This window comes from Nomascus leucogenys, chromosome 5 (assembly GCF_006542625.1).
Source record: "Nomascus leucogenys isolate Asia chromosome 5, Asia_NLE_v1, whole genome shotgun sequence".
NCBI classification, from domain to species: domain Eukaryota; kingdom Metazoa; phylum Chordata; class Mammalia; order Primates; family Hylobatidae; genus Nomascus; species Nomascus leucogenys.
In genome coordinates this window covers 32,071,688-32,093,103 of record NC_044385.1, presented here as the reverse complement: position 1 = coordinate 32,093,103, position 21,416 = coordinate 32,071,688, and the positions used below count along the sequence as shown (strand labels likewise).

Sequence of the window (21,416 nt, the reverse complement as noted above, 5' to 3'; positions counted from 1 at the left end):
GGAAAATCTCTTTCTGCTACATAGTAGGTGCTTGATAAATACTGGTTTACTGAATGAATACATATATTTATTGGCATAAATGGCAAAAAATTTGTAGTGCTGTTGCAAATCAAAAGAACTTTTGAACTTCATACTTTTAAGCTTGAAAGTGGATATTGCTGTGTGCCAGTGTCTGCCACAAATTTCTAGCCAGCCATGTTGGTAGAGGACCTGAGTTGCCATGTAGCCCAGGTTCTCAGCACTGCCCAGTTTCTCACAACTGCCAGTTTCTCACCACCAAGCTATCAGGGCAGAATGAACTAGAATCCTGCCTCTCATCCAGTGGTTCTCAAAGTGTGGTCCCTGCCCTAGCAGCATCAGCAGAATAACCGGGGAACTTATTATTTATGGCCCACCCCAGACATGACACATCAGGTACTTTGGGGGTGGGCCCCATAATCTGTGCTCTAACGATCCCTGGAGGTGATTCTAATGTACATTCAAGTTTGAGATCTACAATTGTAGACAATGCTTGTACGGACATTGCTAACATTTACCTCTTTCCTCCCTTTTCCATTCTTCCAGTGATGTCCAACTCCCTTCTCATTAACACATTCTAATTTTAGGAATATGAATCCTTCAAAATAAATAAATTTTGGCCTTTGAAAAATTGCCTTCTTAAAATAATTTGTGTATCAGGTCTGAAACTTTATAGTCTGGCTTGGAATTAGACTGTTAGAGGTTATATTAGTTATCTATTGGTGCATAGGAAACTAGCCCAAAACTTAGCAGCAAAAACAAGACTCATTTATGATTTCACAGTTTTTGAGGCTCAAGAATGCAGGAGCATCTTACTTGTGTGGTTTTGGCTCAGGGTCTCTCAAATGGCTGAAATTAAGGCGTTGCCTGAGGTTACTGTCCTCTCCAGGCTTGACTGGAGAAGGATCTGCTTTCAAGCTCACTTACATGGCTGTTGGAAGGCCTCAGGAGCTCCACCTGCAGGCTTACTCACATGAACCTCTCTTGAGGGTTGATTTATGATGGTGAAACTGGCTTTTACCTCAGAAAGAGAATCGAGAGAGCTAGAGAGAGCACAAAGGAGAAACCCCAGACTGTTTGTAACCTAATACTGAAAGGGATATTCCATCACTTGTGCCATATTCTATTTATCAGAAGGGAGTCAGTAAATCCAGCCACACTCGAGGGGAAGGGGGAAACACAAGGGCCTGATACTATGAGGCAGGAATCATTGGGGGGTCAACTTAGGGACCCCCCACAGAGCTGAGTTGTCATTTTCTCCTATTTCTTGCATTGCAATGTTTCAATTAAGGCTCTTGATATCAAGTGTCAGACATCTCAACACTAACTGGCTTAAACAAAAAGAATATGTATGTGGCTTAAGGTGTGGTTTGACATGGAGGATTGGTCAAATGTTGTCACCTGGACTTGGTCATCATGGTTCTGTTTGCTCTGTATTGCTTCACTCTCAGGTAGCTTCTCCTCTCCTCTTAGCATAGTAGCTTCCAAGGCTTTCAGGCTCAAGGTCAGTGGTATAGAGCAAAAGTTGCATTTCTGAGTGTGTTATAGGCCCATGCCTGAACCAGTTGAGAAGCTGAGAAATTCTGACTGTATTGGTTGAGGCCCAAGACACACACTCCATTCACAATCAGGGATGAGTCTCATATAAAACACAACAGCTATGAGAAGGGGTGGTAAGTGCCTGGGGAAGGACATCAGAAAGACATTTCATCGAAGTACTGCCTAAACTGTTGTCTCTCCCTGAGTTTTTAGTCAACTGGAACTTCTAGGAATATGCCTACCCTCTCTGTCACCACCCACTCCCCACATCCAGTGCGACGCAGAGCCCTGTTGATCTACTGGCACCTCTCCAATCTACTCCCAACAATATCACTATGAAGCCCTCACCTGGGTTAAAGCAATAATGTCCAAATTCACTTATCTACATGCTTACATTCTTTGTTCACCTTCAACCTGTTCTGCACATAGCAACCAGAGGGATTTTTAAAAAATGCACTTGATGAGATTTCTTCTGGGATGAAAATTCATCCAGGTCTCATTAATTAAAATCCAAATGCCACCTGACCTGGTTTCTACCTGCCTCTTCAGCTTGATTACTGTCCACCACCAAGCCTCACTCTCTGAGCTTTCCAAATTCTCCCAGCTTCTTCCAACTGCAGTCTTCTTCCAAGCTCTTCCCTCTGTTGGGGAAGCCCTTTCTTTCCATTATGCTTCTCCCTTTCCACCCTTGCTCATCTCATCTTCAGAATCTAATTTTTACATCACTTCTTTAGACCAGCCTTCCCTGACCCTCTAGAAGTAAATACTCCCACTTTACCTTGTGCCTTCTTCTTATGGCTCATCAGAATTTTAAGCACTCAGTAAATATCTGATGAATGTGATTTATTTTTCATCTTCTCATACCTATGCAATTGTGTTACTCAGAAGATTAAATAAATGGCAAGATTCATTGCAAGGCTGTCCAACCTTTTGGCTTCCTTGGGCCACATTGGAAGAATAAGAATTGTCTTGGCCTCACATAAAATACACTAACACTAATGTTAGCTGATGAGCTAAAAAAATCATAAGAAAACCTCATAATGTTTTCAGAAAGTTTATGAATTTGTGTGGGGCCACATTCAAAGCCATCCTGGGCTGCGTGCAGCCCGCAGGCTGCAGGTTGGACAAGATTGTATTATAGAGTTGGAATTCATTTGTGTTCTTGCTTGGTCAGGAGCTCCCCTGGTTCATAGGGTTGATCAAACGCAGGAGATAATAAAACTCTTTTTAGAACTGAATTGGTCTGTTCTCACAATGCTATGAAGAAATGTCTGAGATTGGGTAACTTATATAAAAAAGAGGTTTAATTAATTCATAGTTCCGCATGGCTGGGGAGGCCTCAGGAAACTTACAGTCATGGCAGAAGGCACCTCTGCCAGGGCAGCAGGAGAGAGAATGAGTGCCAGTAGGGGAAATGCCAGATGCTTATAAAACCATCAGATCTCATGAAACTAACTCACTCTCATGAGAACAGCATGGGGGAAACTGCCTCCATGATTCATTTACCTCCACCTGTTCCCACCCTTGACATGTGGGGATTATGGAGATTACAATTCAAGGTGAGATTTGGTTGGGGACACAGAGCCAAACCATATCAGGAATGGACATACTGAACACATAAATGCTGTCTCACTTTGATTCTTACAACAATCTCTTGTGAGTTCAGTGTATTGTGCCCATTTTATAGATGAGAAAACTGACGTTCAGAAAGAAAAAATGACTTCTTCAAATTCACATGGCTCAGAAATCGTAGAGGCAGAATACCCACAGACGTCTCTTTGACTCCAAAATCCTAGATATGATTGGAACTACAAGAAAAGGCAGTGACATGCTTATTTTTTAATTTTAATTTTCACTATGACATTTTGAATAGGCCAAGGTCAAAAATCAAAATAAACATAAAAGTGAAGTCCTGTAGATTTCCATGCTGCTAGTTGGAGCAGAACAATAGATCTGAAAGCACCAGAATAAGGGCAGTATGGAATTCTGGAGAGCTAAATTTTTTAATTATATATTTCAGTTTTCTTATTGATGAAATTAAAGTTAAGAGGTGTTGAGTAGTCCTGCAGCATGGAAGAAATATATTCCATCTTTTCTTTCTATTATACTTTCGATGGGGCTTATATATATTCAGTGAATTAGTCCATTATTGCATTGTTACAAAGGACTAGCTGAGACTGGGTAATTTACGAAGAAAAGAGGTTGAACTGATTCACAGTTCTTCAGGCTGTACAGGCAGCATGGTTGGAAAGACCTCAGGAAACTTACAATCATGGCAGGAGGTGAAGGGGAACCAGGCACATCTTATATGACTGGAGCAGGAGGAAGAGAGTGAAGGAATGATTTCACTCAGATGTTTATCAAACACATATTTAGTACAGATGCTAGTTACTGCAGATATTAAAAGCGCTTACATATTTTTAAACAACCAGATCTCGTGAGAACTCATTATCAGAACAGCAAGGGGAACATCTGGCCCCATGATCCCCATCACCTCCCACCAGGGCAATCCTCCAACATTGAGGATTACAGTTTGACTTGAGATTTGGGCAGGGTCACAAATCCAAACCGTAGAGACTCAGTGATGCAGGAATAAAGCTAAACAGGATAAACCATCCTATTTCCTCGTTCCTCCAGTTGCAATGACATACAAACTAGTATACTACATTTTTTTCCCTCTTACTTCAAACAGCATGAGTAAGTCTACATTTGGAACAAGAGGGCTTTTAATGGGGGCAGACTATGGGAGGACTGGGTGGTTTCTTGATTCTTTCAAATTATTTATGAGGCTGAGCCTTTGGCTTGTTGGGGTGATTCCTGTTAATGTTACAGTCTGAAATTTTATCTTTTTATCTTAACATCTCTGTAAGTTACGTCACTTCTCCCCCAACCCCCAAGCACCCTACATGAATGTGGGGCCTAATATGAAAATAATACAAAGGGGAATATGTAGGACAACTGCTACGTATGAATTGATAGCAAAAAGCAGGGAAGATGGCAATCCAGCATTTGGGATTCATGATGAGACCTGAGTTCCATGAGTCTGGAAAAACAGAAGCACTATGCAAGCATATATCAAAACGTATTTAATCTATTAAACAGGCATATTTAAACTATTAATCTTCCAGTCTAGTAAGCATTAGCCAGTTTGACAGAGGACCAGTGCTGGGTGAGATGTGGTTAAATTTGCAGAAAACTCAGAGGGGGGAATGAAAAAGAATCATCGAGTTGCAGACCAAAATGGGAAAAGTGAAAAGAATATTCAAAAAAATTTGAGGAAATCTCATCTGGAGAACAAAGAGCCTATGAGACAGGGTAGAAAATGGTTCAGAATATAGTGAATTCATCTCATTTCTCATGTATGTAGGATATACCCTGGTTCCGAATACCTGGGGGGAGACCAGGTGAATATAAGAAAATGTCAGCTATTTACTAGGAATAACGATTTCACTCAGATGTCTATCAAACACGTATTTAGCAGCAGATGCTAGTGACTGCAGATATTACGGTGAACAGAGAGATATAGTTTATGCCCTCACTGAGCATACAATCTAGTTTAAAGAAGCAAAACATCATGTGACAAGTACAAAGATAGATGAAAGACAAGTTGATCTGGGAAGCAAATAGTAAAACACCTGACTGGCCAGGATTCCAGGGAAATTTCTGGACAGCATGGAGATTTGCAGGATAACACCTGTCATGGTTAGTTTTATGTGTCAACTTGACTAGGCTACAATGTTCAGTTATTTAATCAAACACGAATCTAAAATCTAAGTGTTGCCGTGAAGGTGTTTGGTAAATGTGTTCAGCATCTACAGTAAACTTCAAAACGAGATTGCTCTAGGTAATACTGGTGGGCCTATATCACAAGCAATTGTGAGCCAAAAATTAGATTTCCTGGAAAAGAAGAAATTCTGCCTTAAGACTGAAGCATCGACTCTTGCTTGAGTTTCCAGCCTGCCAGAGCTGCCCTGTAGATTTCAGAGGGACCTGCCAGCCCCCATCATCCTGAGCCAATTCTTTAAATCTGTTACCCGACACACGTACACGCAAATGTATGTGTGTGTGTGTGTGTGTGTACATATGTTCCATTTCTCTAGAGAAGCTTACTGATAAAATACCTTAGTCGTGTAAAGTTGGTGTGTGTGTGGGGTGTGCACTGAGGGAAGGTGACTGCCCAGGAAGACAGAGTGAAAAAGATTTAGCCAGATCAGGAAGCACATTATAGGTGACATAGAGACTTTGTAAGGATTGTTGAGAGGATCAGATTCACATTTTAGAAAGGACATCTGATTGTATTACTTTTGAGCACATAAGTTGAGAAAAATGTGTTTGAATTCCAGCAGGAAGGATAATAGGAAGATTTTTTTTTTTTTTTAAATAGGGGAAAGAGGTGCTGGGTGCCTCTTTCCAGGTGTATTCTGGAATCTAGAAAAAATTGCATTTTTATCATTGACGGTAACAGTTTTGCAAAAGATTTACAAGGTTTTTTTTCCTATAATTACGTCTATCTTTTTCACTAAGAAGTTCTTGTAACTGGGAAAATACTCCAATCTGGCCGAGCAGCAGTTATGGAAGAAAAACTCTAGCAAACAGCAGTTGGGGTGGGAGGGTGGAGGTCATCAGGGGATTCCCGCTGAGAAAGTGGGAAGGAAGAGAGTTTAGAAACGGATCGAAGTTCCCCTACATCACGTGTGTTGTGAGAGAATTCGCCTATTACGAGGACGGCAACGTCTGATCTCCTGGCTTTCTTCCCCTCCTTGGTGGGTTCCGTTCCGTCCCCCTGTCGCTGCGAGTTTGGCTGTCCCTGCGCCGGGGTCTTGGGGTTTGGACGGGGTCTGGTACCTGCCAAATACGGATCCTGATGGGGAGGAGGTCGGGGAGCGCTGAGTTCAGGCTGGAGTTTGAGTTCTCCCACTCTGCTGCTCCCACCCACCGCGCTTAGAAACCTATGTCTCCAGCAAAGGGGTCTTGTTCTGAGAGAACCTAACCGGGTTTTCTTCCATTCCCTTTGCATCTGTAGATGTCTTCGCCCTGGCTCCAGGTGTGTTCCCCATCCTTTTCGGTCCGGGACGTTCTGCTGATTATAGCGCCCTGCTCAAGTCCAGCACCGCCAGAGGTGAAGTAGGGCGAGCTGGTGACTCCTTAACCCTTCCTGAAGGTGTAGACTGGAAGAAGCCAGGGTCTTCATTACCTCCCCTACTCCAGGGGTCTCAAGGCGCCAATGGGGACACTTCCCTGTACAGGTCCGGGGGGCCACGAGGGCGAGGAGGACGCCCAAGTGCAAGGGTCCAAGGACTCGCGTCCCAGAGCTTGGTCCCACACCCGGTCCCACACCCCGAACGCTGGTCGGGAAGGAGATAGGATGCAGCGCAGTGCGATGTGGATGCCAGATAGCGAGAGTGAGGATTTTGCGGGGTGGGGATGGGGGTTAGTGGAAGGGGCTGAGAGGGGAAGAGCCAGCAGGTGAGCCAAGGGGTTGTGCCCCCAGGAGGAGGGAAGAGAGGATCTTTAGAAGGGGGCATCTTGCAGGGGCGACGCAGGCAAGGGTAGGGCTAGGAGGAGGTGCGGGGAAGCAAGCCCTGGCGGTGAGACAGGAGGGGGAGGAGGCGAAGAGGAGGGAGTTCCGAAAGGAGGGAAACGAGCCGGCGAGGGGCGACGGGAGCGAGCCGGGAAGGGAGAGCAGCGGAGGGCTGCAGAGCTGCGGAGGGCTGCAGAGCTGCGGGCGCCCGGACCGTGCCACACACCCCCCGCGGGGCACGGAGGGCATTGCGGGGGGAGACACACAAAGACATGCGAAGAGGGGCTGAGCGAGGCTCGCGCACAAAGACGCCGGGGCGCACGGCAGCTGGGGCTGCACCCACCGCCCCCGCGCCGTGCCGTGCCGGGGCCGGGCCAGCGAGGAGCCCGGGGCTGAGCGCGTGGCGGCGGCGGCGGCGGCGGCGGGCAGGCGCGGGACCCGGGTCGCCCGCGCTCTCCGGGTGACCCGGGCCCGGCAGCAGGCGCGCGCGGGGGCGGCGGCGCCCAAGCCCAACTTGGCCTCCGCCTCGCCCTCTGCCCAGCCCGCCGGTGTCCCCTCCTTCCCGCGATTTCGTTTCTTCTCACGCTCCCCCCCCCGCCCCCTCCCGCGTCCAGCCCCGCTCTCCCCACCTTGTAAAACAAAGCCGGGGAAAATGCCTGCCCGTGCAGCTCGGAGCGCGCAGCCCGTCTCTGAATAAGAAGTGAGTACAATGGCGTGTTTGTAAAAAAAAGCTTCAAGTCCGTCTTTTTCAAAAAACATTTTGAATGCTGCATGCCTCATGCTTCCCAGCGCCTCGCGGGAGAGACCCGGCTATAGAGCAGGAGGTGAGACCCCCCCTCCGGTACCCCCACCCCTCTGGCCGCACGCTCTCCTGCCCCAGCCTTTTCTGGGAGGACTGCAAATGCCCCCTCTCAGCAAGCGGCCGTTTCCCATCTTCGCTTCGCGTCCAAAGTGTTGGGTCATAATCTGGATTTGGAGGCAAACCCTTGCCAGATCCTCTCCTCGCCGCTTCTCCCCCCTCTCCCGCCGGTGCCCGGGGGTTTTTGCATCTGCCTAAGGTATGGGTTTGGAACACCTTGGGGGAGTTTCCCTTGGAGAAGGAGGGTCAGCCCTTGGGAGTAGCTGACAGGCAGGACTCATGGTGACCCTGGTCACACTTGTTGCCCATTGCCTGGTGGGACAGGCAGTGGTGCTGAAAAAAGCTTGTTTCCCCTGCTATTCAGTGGTCAGTCGCAGCTGGAGTGAAGACATATCTGGGTGAGAACAGAAGACCGGGATTAACAGAAGACTGTGATGAGCTGGGGGAGGGGAGTGGGTAGTGACGGTGCTGAGTGTGTGTGGAAGGGGCAGCTTCTCTCCCTGATCATACATCAAATGGCGTGGAGGTGGAAACCAAGAGGTTCCCTGTATTAAAGATTAAAGTCTGCTTTTATTTTTTTTAATATTATTTTGGTATTTCATCAGTTTCTGTCCATTCTGTCTGCCAAATGTACATTACATATATTTCTGCTAATTAAAAAATAAGGCAACAGATTAAAAGAATTAAACTACTTCTGGAAATGTATTAGGTTAATGCACACACACACACACACACACACGCACAATCTTTTAAAAATGCCTGCCCCTTTCCCCAAAAAGCATATAATGGCAATGTGGCAATGTCTTAATGGAATTTCAGATTGGCATTTGGTGGCATCAAGGTAAGCAGTCTTAGTGCTTTCTGATTCTGCAGAGTGTAAACCACTGATGAGAAAAATCACAAATAGGAGAGCACAGATATCTGGAAGTCTTCATTTAGGGAGATAATTGTGGAACTTCTACGTGATTTTTTTGTTGTTTTTGTTCCAAAGATGGCTAAATTTTAAATTATGACTTTTGTTTTTCACTCAGACTCACTAAGCAGCTAGGAGGTTGTAGGGAGTCTGCAGATTATAGTGATTTTAGCTATTATCAGCACTTCCATTTTAAGTTTTTTTTTTAATTATAGCATTAAACACATGCCCAGTGCTAATTTTGAATGAAGGTGTCTTTATAAATATTTTAAAGGTGTCTACTAGCTTGTGGCTTTATTTGGAACAGGTGAATGTATCAGGAGAGAAACATGTGCATTCCTCTGTGTAGTAGGTTGAACCTTAGGAAATTGCTGTAATAAGCTATATGTACATGGAATCTCCACTTGGAGCCATGGGTACAGAAACCTCATCACAGCTCTAATTTCATCTCTTCCAAATCAGATCCATTCGGAGCTTTGCTGATTGAGGATCCTGCCTTCTGCCATCATTTTACAACACTACTTAGGTCTAGTGTTTTAAATAGCTTTGTTTGCAAAGCTTCTTTTTGATGGGGAATTAGAGATGTATTTTATGAATTAAAACTGTGGTAGTCTACATTTAACTCACAGTGTTAGGTAAGAGGGCAGGGTAGGTAGCCATGTGAAAACTGGCATTTTTTATTAGCTTCTCATACTGAAGTAATTTCAGGTGCCTGTAGGGTATTTGAGTGCAATTCCATGGGTATTTCTTATATACTTACCTGAAAGTGTGTTTTAGATAAGATTATCATTTTATAATCTATATTATATACATGATAGCAAGTTTACTGAAATCTGTAACAATTATGGACTTTAAGTTGATTATTCTGTCTGAGTTGATGGTTTTTAAAAGTCTTATTTTTCAGCCATTCTATTAACCTTTTTTAGTTCAATGTTGTCTTTCCGTAAAATGTCCTGTAGTAGGTGTTTTATTTTCCTCTTAGCAAGTAGAAGTCTAGTATCTCTTATATTTTTGAAAAGGAAATCCATTAATGATATTTTTGAACAGCTGTGATAAATAATAAATGGATTTATAGTCACCTCAGAGTATATGGCAATTTGTAAGAGAACCATATAAATCCACTCTAATGGAGCAATTAGCTTTGAACAGAGCATGTAGAGTCTAAGGTGTGAGCCACGGTTTTCATTTTTTTTTTTCTTGATTTTGTTCACATTTGAAAAGGAAGGTACTTGTCTTCTCTTGGTTGTGTCTAGGATTGACACAATGGTTAGCAGTAACTTTTATTTGTAAAACATGTCAGAGATTGAAAAACAAAATACAGAGAATGTTTCATCATGAGCCCACTTTGGAGGACAGGCAAAAAGACAAGATTCGACCATCGAGTGGTTTATTTACCACAGTGTTTTACCAGAAAATGATGAATGATTTATTTTGAGCAACAATGTTTGGATCACAAATTCTCTTATAATGCAATTCATTTATTGTAATAAATTTTAAAATGAAAATAGAGAATGTTCTTTATATTGCTTGCTTGTGATATAAAGTTCCTGAGAACGGGAATAACCATGAGCTGTCTTCCTGAGTATTCAAATATCTGGTTAAGTACCATCAACTCTTAGGAGTTCAGTATCTCTTTGTGAACTGGCACAATGGACAGATGTAAATTTAGAAATTGATTAAGAAGCCCTCAGGCATTCTTTTCTTTTTTTGAAGTTTCTTCTTCGACTCCAGTTTTTTTCCTCTCATTTTGAACTCCAATAGCAGCAGAGAGCACAGATCCAGCCCCCTTTCCTTGAACCCATATATGTGGTCCTGAGATCTAGTGACAGCACTCCTGGTTTGGGTTCCAGAGCTTCCACCAGGAGAGCGAGTGGAATTCAATCAACCTTCTCTGACCCCTTAAAGAAGAAGCCAGACCAATTCCCTTCTCATCTCCTCCAACCTAACCCTCATTCTCTGTTGTTGTCAGTGGCGGCACCTGACTTGCTGGATCCTAAATCTGCCGCTCAGAACTCCAAACCGAGGCTCTCGTTTTCCACGAAACCCACAGTGCTTGCTTCCCGGGTGGAGAGTGACACGACCATTAATGTTATGAAATGGAAGACGGTCTCCACGATATTCCTGGTGGTTGTCCTCTATCTGATCATCGGAGCCACCGTGTTCAAAGCATTGGAGCAGCCTCATGAGATTTCACAGAGGACCACCATTGTGATCCAGAAGCAAACATTCATATCCCAACATTCCTGTGTCAATTCGACGGAGCTGGATGAACTCATTCAGGTAATGGCATGGGAAGAGTTGTTACTCCTTTCCCCCAAATGGGAAAGAAAGTGATAGGAGGAGACAACTTGTAGCCCAGTGTATTACGGGTGTGCTGGTGGGAGCCCTATCCCACCTCGTTTGCCTTAACATATAGCTCTTTTCTCCAGTTTCTTTGTCTCATTTCCACTTCTCCTGCCTATATTCTCGCTTCTGCCACGTTTTCTTCTCTTCCTCTTTTAGTTCTCTCTCCCAGTGTTCTCACATCCTCTTCTGCTTCTGTTCTTCTGTATTTCTTTCCTGTTGTCTTCCTGCTTTCTTTCCCTTTGCCCTGTCTTAGAAGTGCCAGTGGACATCCATGGGGTTGGGGTTACCACGCCGAAGGTCCTCATGGTTAGGATGATCATTGTCAACTGAGAAACATTGCTGTGGCAAAGGAGAGAAAAACAAAATATGCAGAAATGTGCTTTAATCTTGGCAGTGGCCATCATAAGATAGAAAAGATGAATTCATGATGTGACCCTCTTGAGATGGGTACCCCTCAGGTCAATAAGTTGCAGCTTACCTCTTTAGCCAAGGTGTAACTTTGATGACTACCTTTTTAAAGTATCTGCAGATAAGTGATTAATTATTGCTTCTCTAACTCCCAGCTAAGAGAAATTTACTACTACACAGAAAAAGAGTTTTTGAATAAAACCAACTTAGTTCTAATTTACTCTATAATAGCAGAACAACATCCTTACAGAAAAACATTTTGTTTTAAAAATTAATCACAATAAGTTTCAGTTAGGCTCTTTAGAGATGGCAGTATTCTGTTTTTTGTAGATTTCTTTTGCATAAAACAATTCATTGGTCAAATCAGGATCTTAGTGAAGAAGAAAACTTTAGAATTTTCTCACAAGGAGTGACTTGACTGGTTGTTGAAAATGTTTTAATTGTATACACATTTGTTTTCCTATAGAGCCTACTTTTCTTACCTGATTTAATTCAAATTGGAATGGAAATTATTTGTGAGTCATCATCTGCGCATGTTCTTTCTTATTTCGTATTTGGTTTTGCATTGTTTGAATGAGTTGGAATAGTGGATTGAGGGGAAAAATTATTGTTGGCTTTAATCCTGCTTTTTGTTTGAGGACCCTTTCTCTCATTTCCTCTTGCCTTGGATCCCAAGATACTATCTCTGCCCTTCATAGTCCTCTCAGTTTACAGCATATGCATACACGTTCTTACTCAAGTTTTATTGAAAGATATCAAAACTAGTGTTCTCTGACACCTATTTAGTTTCTACCACATTCAGAAATTTCTGCATCTAAAAATTTGACTTAAGTTTTGAAAATGCTGTTCACTTATATACTGCATTCTCTATGACTTTTAGATGATGGTGACCTTTTTAGTATTGGCAGTGAAAGTGTCAGCTAACATTATTGTCCCAACTGCCCCCTTCCCTGGTCCCATGTAAGATCACTTTCACTTCATTCTCTCTTTGGGCCACATAGACCTATGAGGTACTAAAAATCTTCGAAGAATCCCCACTTTCCTCGGTTTCTGAAGAAGAGCTCTTGGATATCTTGGTGGAGGCAGCATGGTGTAGTAGTAAAAGCTTCAACTTTGGGAGCAGGCAGGATGCATGTTGAACTGCAGTTGAGTGCTTTGTTAGAAGTGTCATCTTAAACAAGTAGTTTTCCTCTTTAAGCCTTAAATGATCTATCTGGAATGAGGAAAGAGTATCTATCAAGTAGGGTGGTTGTGAGGTAAAGAGATAATCCACATAAAGTGTTTCGGTGCTCAGAAAGTGTTAGATTTGTTTTCTGTGGTTATTGTTTTCCTCTCTTGTCCCTTCATTGGATTGTAGCCTCTGATTCATGTAGTTGCATTCTTATCACCTGGAGTGAGATGCTTGGTTGGACAGGACAGGAAAAACAAACAAACAAACAAACAAACAAAAAACACGACCAGCGTTTCAGGACAACACTGGAAGAAATTATGTGTGAATTTGAAAATGGTCTCACCATCCAGTATTACCCAGATTTATTCAGAACTCTAAAGATAACTTGAAGGTCATGGCAGGTAGGAGCAATCTGGTGGTGAATACTGGTCACTTTTTGCTACATTGTCTTTGAGATGGAAACAAGCAGAAATCAAAATATGACCTAATTTTTTTCTTTATGCTCTGCATGGGCAATCCATTTTAGCTTTATTAATTTTCTCTGCTGATAATTTTTGCTTCATAAAAATCTTTTTTATGCTGATTCAATATTTTTCAATGCAGAAATTACCTATTATTTACTCTTGTACTGTTCATCTTTATAACCAAATAGTTTTGATAATTATTTTTTCTTTTTTTCTTTTATTATTATTATTATACTTTAAGTTTTAGGGTACATGTGCACAATGTGCAGGTTTGTTACATATGTATCCATGTGCCATGTTGGTGTGCTGCACCCATTAACTCGTCATTTAGCATTAGGTATATCTCCTAATGCTGTCCCTCCCCGCTCCCCACACCCCACAACAGTCCCCGGAGTGTGATGTTCCCCTTCCTGTGTCCATGCATTCTCATTGTTCAGTTCCCACCTATGAGTGAGAACATGGGGTGTTTGGTTTTTTGTCCTTGCGATAGTTTCCAACCCAAATGTCCAACAACGATAGACTGGATTAAGAAAATGTGGCACATATATACCATGGAATACTATGCAGCCATAAAAAATGATGAGTTCATGTCCTTTGTAGGGACATGGATGAAACTGGAACACATCATTCTCAGTAAACTATTTTTTCTTTTTAAACATAATTTATTTTGATAAAAGAAATTGTTACAATCCCATGACTTCAAGGATCAAGATTAGTGTGTAAACAGGGAGGAAGGTAAATAAGCCAATAATCATGTATTAGAATGACACTTCCTTCATATGATTCTTATAAATTTTCCAATTTTTTTTTCACATTTATTTTCCCATTTAATCATCCCTTAAAACCTCGTAAGTGTATCTATTGGGCAGCAATACCACAACATTAAGGATTAGATAGCATCATTCGGGTGGGAGTTCAGGTCTTCAGAATCTTTTGGTCAGGCATTTTTCCTAGAAGTCTCTGCTCTTTTGGAGCCTACCTTCTTTCAGTGCTGAGGGGGGAAACAGTTGGAGTAGTTAGCGTTTCAGTTCTAGTGTTGTTGAAGAAATTCTGCTACATATTATGGAGAGTGAGGACAGAGGAGGAAGTGAGTGGTCTGACAGTGGGCCAATATCAGGTGCAGTTAGTCTAATCTGGTCTCAGGCATTAGGTTATTAATTACTCCTCTGGTTGGACTATAGCAACTTGATTTCATGCTGTGGTTGTGTCTTGGGGTGGGGTTGGGGAGGTGAGGGAAGATATAGGTAATGGAGCATTAAGGCAGGTGAGATCAACTGCTTCTTTTATTATAGAAGCATGTGTGTATGTACTAAGTGTTGTTTTTGGCACTGGACCTTCAAGACAAGGTTGAGGAGGGGCAAAGATATCAAAACAGATACCTTTGCCAACCTGACATGTTTTGAGCAATATGATTTTCAACTCCCATTACATTTAAACTAATGTGATGTCAGTACAGAAACATGTATGGCAAATTGTTCAGGTTTCCTTTTTTTTTTTTTTTTGAAACAGAGTCTCGCTCTTGTTGCTCAGGCTGGAGTACAATGGCGTGATCTCGGCTACTCCTCTGCCTCCTGGGTTCAAGTGATTCTCCTACCTCGGCCTCCTGAGTAGCTGGGATTGCAGGCATGTGCCACCACGCCCAGCTAATTTTGTATTTTTAGTAGAGATGGGGTTTCTCCATATTGGTCAGGCTGGTCTCGAACTCCCAACCTCAGGTGATCCACCTGCCTCAGCCTCCCAAAGTGCTGAGATTACAGACGTGAGCCACTGCACCCCGCCTGTTTAAATTTTAAGAGCTATGGATACCATTAACAATAGCCAAAATTTAATTAGCACTTACTATGTGCAAGGCATTATTCTAACTGTTTACCTATATTATCTCACATAACTCTCTTAAACAACCCTAATAGGTAGGTGCCTTATTATCTGCTTTTACCTTATAGGGAAACTTAAGTAAGGGGTGCTTCAGTTTCCAAGAGTGCGTGGTGGAAGAACTGTCATTCAAATCTTTGGATAAACTCTAGCACTTAGTTCTGGTATTTACTAATTTTAAAAATAATTTAATAAATATTTGATGTAAAGTTTCCTGTTATTCCTTATGTTAAGGTATAATGAATATTATAGTTCTCTGTACATATAGCATATCTTTCTTTCCAAAATGAAAAGTATATAAACTGAATCTTAATATTCTTTCTGGACAACAGGATTATATCAGTATTTTCCCATTTAAATGTGGCAAACCAGTAGAGGATGGTCACATTAGACATATCTGGTCTTCATTTATTTCCGTGTTAGTTGAATCAATTATAGGGTTAAAAGATAGAGTGAAATCTACGATCTATATATTGACAATAAAAATATATTATAGGACATTTGACATTTTTGTTTTCTAATTTGAGCCCCACTCCTTCTTGAGCTAGGTTGGGAAGATATTCTATCTGTTTTGTGGTGAAGAAACTGACGTGTTTGGACAAGGTCATCTGGTGGCCTCAGGTCTGGATCTTCAGATTCTTCCTGCTGAGGGGATTATCTTCTCTTTATACTAGGCATCTCATTTTGGTTCATCCAGTGGCATTTACTGAGGACCTCCAATGTGTTTACCTCAATGGTGGGTGTTGAGCCATTTAAGATGATGGAAAAAAAAAAACATGGCTTCTCTCAAGGTGCTCCTTCCTACATGTCAATCAAAGGAGATAGCTATTAACATAGGTACAATAGCATTGCCATAGAAATACTTACAGACTGGAGCTGGGATCCCTACATGTTGGGGCCCTGAGGAAGAAATTAAGCATTTAATGAGAGGAAGATACAGAAGATGTGAAAGGAAACTTGATTTTAAGGTGCCTCAAAGTGCTCTAGGGGAAGATGAGGGGACTAGTGGACATTCTAAGCAGAATGGGCGTGGTATGTTCCAGTAACTGAATATCTGGGTGTGAGGGGCAGGGGCATGAGCAGGTTTAACAAAGTAGACCATGGAGCGTTGTTCCATGCCAGGGAGGTGGGCTTTATCCTAGGCCTACTCTCCCACCTGGTGTCAGTTTTGTGGGCACTTGGCTGTGTAGCAGAGGATACTTGGAGCTACAGGATAAATAAATAAACATGCCTTCTCTAGAATACCAGTGACAGTGGCCTTTAAAAACAAAGCAAAACATTGTTTTATATTAATTCCATAATCATTCATTCATTCAAAAACATTTGTTGAATGCCTACTGTGTACATTGTCCTAAGTGCTGAAAGACAGTGGAGAATAAAATCAGATGAAAATTTGTACCATCAGTGAGTTTACATTTGCTGGGGAAGGTAATATGTTTGATAGAACAAGTTTCAGGAGAAAAAATAAAGCAGTGGAGAGGGCTAGGAAATGTTGGATGGTGTTGGTGATTCATTCCAGATATGGTCACTAGGGAGGCTTCACTAATAAGGTGACTTTTAAGTAAAGAGTGAGGGAAATAGCCAAGTAGCTGTCTGGGGAATAACACTTAGGCAGAATGCTCACCACATACAGAGGTTCTCACCGAGGGGAGAGTTCCTGGCATGTAGAAGAACTACAAGGATGCTGGGATGGAAAGGTAGAAGGTGATGTCAGGCAGGTAATGGGGGCCAGGTTATGTAGGGCCCTGGAAGTCATCATCATAAGGAGTTTGGCTTTTTGGTGCAGATAAGTATCCAGCTCCGGCTTACATTTCAAGAGGATTTCCCTGGCTGTGGTGTTGAGAATAGACCACACAAGGCAGTGGGTAGAAACAGGGGAGGCAGGCAGGAGGCTGTTGTAATAATCCTGGTAAGAAATGCGGGGGGGCTTGAACTACGGGATTGTGAGATATGATCAGATTCTGAATGTATTTTAGAAGGAAAGCTAATAGGGTTTTCTGATTGACCAGAGGTGCAGTGCAAGGGAGAGGAGTCAAGGACAACCCCAAGATTTTTGTCCCAGGGAATGAACGGAATGGGGCTCCCACTTCCCTGGGATGGGAAACAGTGAAGAAGAGCTAGTTTTGGGCATAATGTCAGGAGCTTAGCTTTGGACATTGCACTAATTGTGTCAGTTATACATGTTTTAGTTACTGAGGAAGATTTATGGGATGCCACATAGCAGGGCTTACAGATCCACAGTTTATTGCAGGAAAATGATAGACATATAGCAACAGTACCCAAGTAAAGCCATGCATCAGAGGCAAAGGCTGCATGACAGCAAGGGGTCTGCAGAGGCCAGTGCCAGCTCCAGTGATACTTCCTCTGCAAGGCCATACCAGGACAATCCTCTCTTGAATCAAGAACCACTGATGTGTGCATGGAACAGTTTGGAACCAAATAGCCTAAAATGGGGTGTCAGCCAGGGCTTCTTATATCTTGCTGGTCACATAGCGATGTGTTTCCTATGTAACCAGCCCCAGGGACATAGCTCCCCAGAGTCTCACCAAGACCAGGTGCAAATCATCCATTGCACTGTTACTAATAAGCAATGCTGACAAGCTGGTACCCACCTCCCTGAAACTCCTCAGACCATGGCTATAAAGTGGTACTCTTGGTTATTGTGTCTCATGCCTTTACCAAGGGACAGTGCTGTATTTAAGCGAAACAGCTCAGACTGATTTCAGGTCAGCACGCCATGTGAAATTTGAGTTGATTATTAGGACATCCAAGTGGAGATGTTGAGTAGGAAGCTGCAAATATGAGTTTGGAGTTTGGGGGAGGGGCCAGACTGAAGATACACATTTGGAAGTCATCATTATATAGAAGCTATTTAAAATCAAGACGCTGGATAAAAACATCTGGGGAATGAGTGTAGGTTGAAATGAACAGAGATTCTAATGCGATTCCAGGAGCACTTCAACATGTAGCAATCTGTAAGGACTAGAATCCAAAAGATTTCAAGGATATTTCCCTCATTTTAGGAAACTGTACCACTATATATATAAAATATACAGATTATGTACATAATCTATATATAAAATATATAGATTATGTACACAATCTGTATATTTTATATATAGATTATGTACACAATCTATATATAAAATATATATAAAAGATTTTTATATATAAAATCTATATATTATATATAAAAGATTTATATATATAAAAGATTTTAGATATAAAATCTATATATTATATATAAAAGATTTATATATATAAAAGATTTTAGATCTAAAATCTATACATAAAATATGTAGATTATGTACATATCTATACATAAAATATAGATATATACATAATCTATACATAAAATATATAGATATATACATAATCTATACATAAAATATATAGATTATATACATAATCTATACATAAAATATATAGATTATATACATAATCTATACATAAAATATATAGATTCTATACATAAAATATATAGATTATATACATAATCTATACATAAAATATATAGATATATACATAATCTATACATAAAATATATAGATTATATACATAATCTATACATAAAATATATAGATTATATACATAATCTATACATAAAATATATAGATTATATACATAATCTATACATAAAATAATATATAGATTATGTACATAATCTATATATTATATTATGTATATTATATATATAATATATATGGTTGGTGCAAATGCAGTTTTTGTCATTACTTTCAATGGCAAAAACTGCAATTACTTTTGCACCAACCTAATACAGTGATTTGGTGGCTGTCATTCTGATTTGTGTAAGCACTCAGATATATTAGATATTTGACTTCAGTCTTAGAAAGAGTACAATTATTTTTTATTTATGGAGAGATAACATGCTGTCTTTAGAAAGCATCTAAAAAGACTTTCTTTTCTTACCAGTGGTTTTACTCTTCTCATAAAACTTTTTGTACCTAATTATAGATTTTAGGGACATAAAAATAGCCTGCAAAATGTCTAAACATCCCATAAATACTTTATGTCCTTTGGGTTAATCTCTGGAAAAAAGCACTTTAAAGCAGTGTCATTTGTAACCTTCTTGGATGTATATTAACCTAGCAGCTAGAATTATTTTACCAGATTAACTAGATGCTACTTAAATGTCAGTGCTCCAAAAGTGAGAGTTCCAAGAGGGAATTGGGCTACCAAATGGGGATATAGAAGTCTTAAAGAAAACCGTGTCAATTTCCAATTTTCCTAGGACTCCCCCACGTGCTACTTTCTTAGAGGAATAAATCATTCTTGCTTTCACTCTCTGCCCATATGTTCATGCTGGCTTGCAAAATACTTTTTCTTGTATAACTACATCAAGTAGCAATTGAGACATTTTCATGTACTATTTATTAATAATTAGGTTTTTATTATAAAACATGAAAGTAGTCTGTCAGAAAATTTTATCTTTGAAGAATATATGAAGATTAACAAGTTAATATTGGATACAAAATGAGAAAAATGCCATATGAGTGGTATATATCAATAAAATATCACTCAAACTAATGTGATTAAAAAGGAATATTATTTTAAAATAATGGCTAGAATATTATTTGATAGATGGGATGGTTATTTGAGAATGAGAGAAATTATTCTGCATGTAAATTTTCGTATACTTCAAAATATTTTTTGGCAGAAAACTTACTTAGTCTAAGCTAAAAACAAGACTTAAATGTAGAGCTCAACAACAATGATAGACTGGATTAAGAAAATGTGGCACATATACACCATGGAATACTATGCAGCCATAAAAAATGATGAGTTCATGTCCTTTGTAGGGACACGGATGAAACTGGAAACCATCATTCTCAGCAAACTATCGCAAGGACAAAAAACCAAACACTGCATGTTCTCACTCATAGGTGGGAATTGAACAATGAGAACACATGGACACAGGAAGTGGAACATCACACTCTGGGGACTGTTGTGGGGTGGGAGGAGGGGGGAGGGATAACATTAGGAGATATACCTAATGCTAAATGACGAGTTAATGGGTGCAGCACACCAACATGGCACGTGTATACATATGTAACAAACCTGCACATTGTGCACATGTACCCTAAAACTTAAAGTATAATAATAATAAAATAAAAAAAAGAAACTGAAAAAAAATGTAGAGCTCCATCAAATAAACAGTATTAGAGTAAGGTTAGACCAATGTAGATCTGTCAATATTAATTATAATAATAGCTCTAAAATTCTAAGAGTTGTATATTCCACATTTGTGTATTTTATCATATATTTGTATATCATTTTACACTTTAAAGTAAATTATATTACTTAATTCTCACATCCCTTAGGCACATATGTAGTAATTCGTATTTGTAAAATGGAGAAACCGAGGCACAGACAGATTAAGCGCCTTGCAGTTCAGAAAGAAACAAATGCCACCTTAACCAGATTCTTCCTTATGACTCCATCTCCAGTGCTTTCCTCTTAGACAGTTATACAGGAATGCATGCAACACATGTCTAGCAATAATAGATACCCAATAAATATTTAGTTCAAGTCTGCATCTTCCTAGAGATACTTTGATAAATCTTCTGTCTTGCTTTGTTAGGAAACAGAAAGGTTTTTCTTCATGATCACCATTTTACAGATGAGTAAATTGAGGCACATATTGTTTAACCAAGGACCACTCTGCCTGTTTCAACTTGAGATGCTGAAAGTGGCACAGCAAACGTTAAAATGGCAGAGCTTCTATTCAGGTGACTCTAACACTTCTTTCCACAGTATCAAATGGCCTCTTTAGAAGCTATGTTATTGGGTTGCGTTTTTTTCACCCCGGGCTCCTGTTTTACCCAACCCTACAAACCAAATCAGATTTATGATCTGTGCATCTAGGACATGCTTCCTTAATTTTAAATTGCTGCTGGATTGTAAACCCAGTAAACACTGCTTAAGTCGTCTGTGTGCTCTGTGCTGTACTAGCAAGGATGAGCAGTTGAAGACACAGCAGGTCTGTAGATGCGAAGGCAGAGCATTTACTCATTGTAAACTGAGCACAATTACAAGGACACAAAAGGGCAAATAAAATATTTTGCTAAAACATGTGTGACTGGGCATTCTTCATGCTGGGGCATGACTAGGTGAGGTAAATCAGGGAAGACAAGAGGGGGGCAAGAGGAAGTAGTTGCAAAGACACACTAAATTCATGTGCTACCTGTTGGATTATACGACTTTTATCTTTTCTTGCTTGCTAGCATTCACAAAGTAATAATAGTTTTTTGTTACACAAAATTCAAATAATGCAGGAAGGTAGA

General features: G+C 40.8%; 1 protein-coding gene across 2 annotated transcripts in view; it reads left to right on the top strand.

Annotated features, from left to right (window-relative positions):
- The first annotated feature begins 7,696 nt into the window (after positions 1 to 7,696).
- The window catches only part of KCNK2 (potassium two pore domain channel subfamily K member 2), a 154,573-nt gene continuing 140,853 nt past the window's right edge, over positions 7,697 to 21,416 (top strand). Inside the window, exons 1-2 of one of the 2 annotated variants that reach the window (XM_003265111.3) lie at positions 7,697 to 7,778; positions 10,820 to 11,130. In XM_003265111.3, coding sequence (XP_003265159.1) covers position 7,778; positions 10,820 to 11,130 — 312 coding nt within the window. In that variant the 5' untranslated portion in view covers positions 7,697 to 7,777. Of the gene's footprint in view, positions 7,903 to 10,819; positions 11,131 to 21,416 lie in introns of both variants that reach the window. The other variant, XM_003265110.3, reaches the window with a different exon arrangement.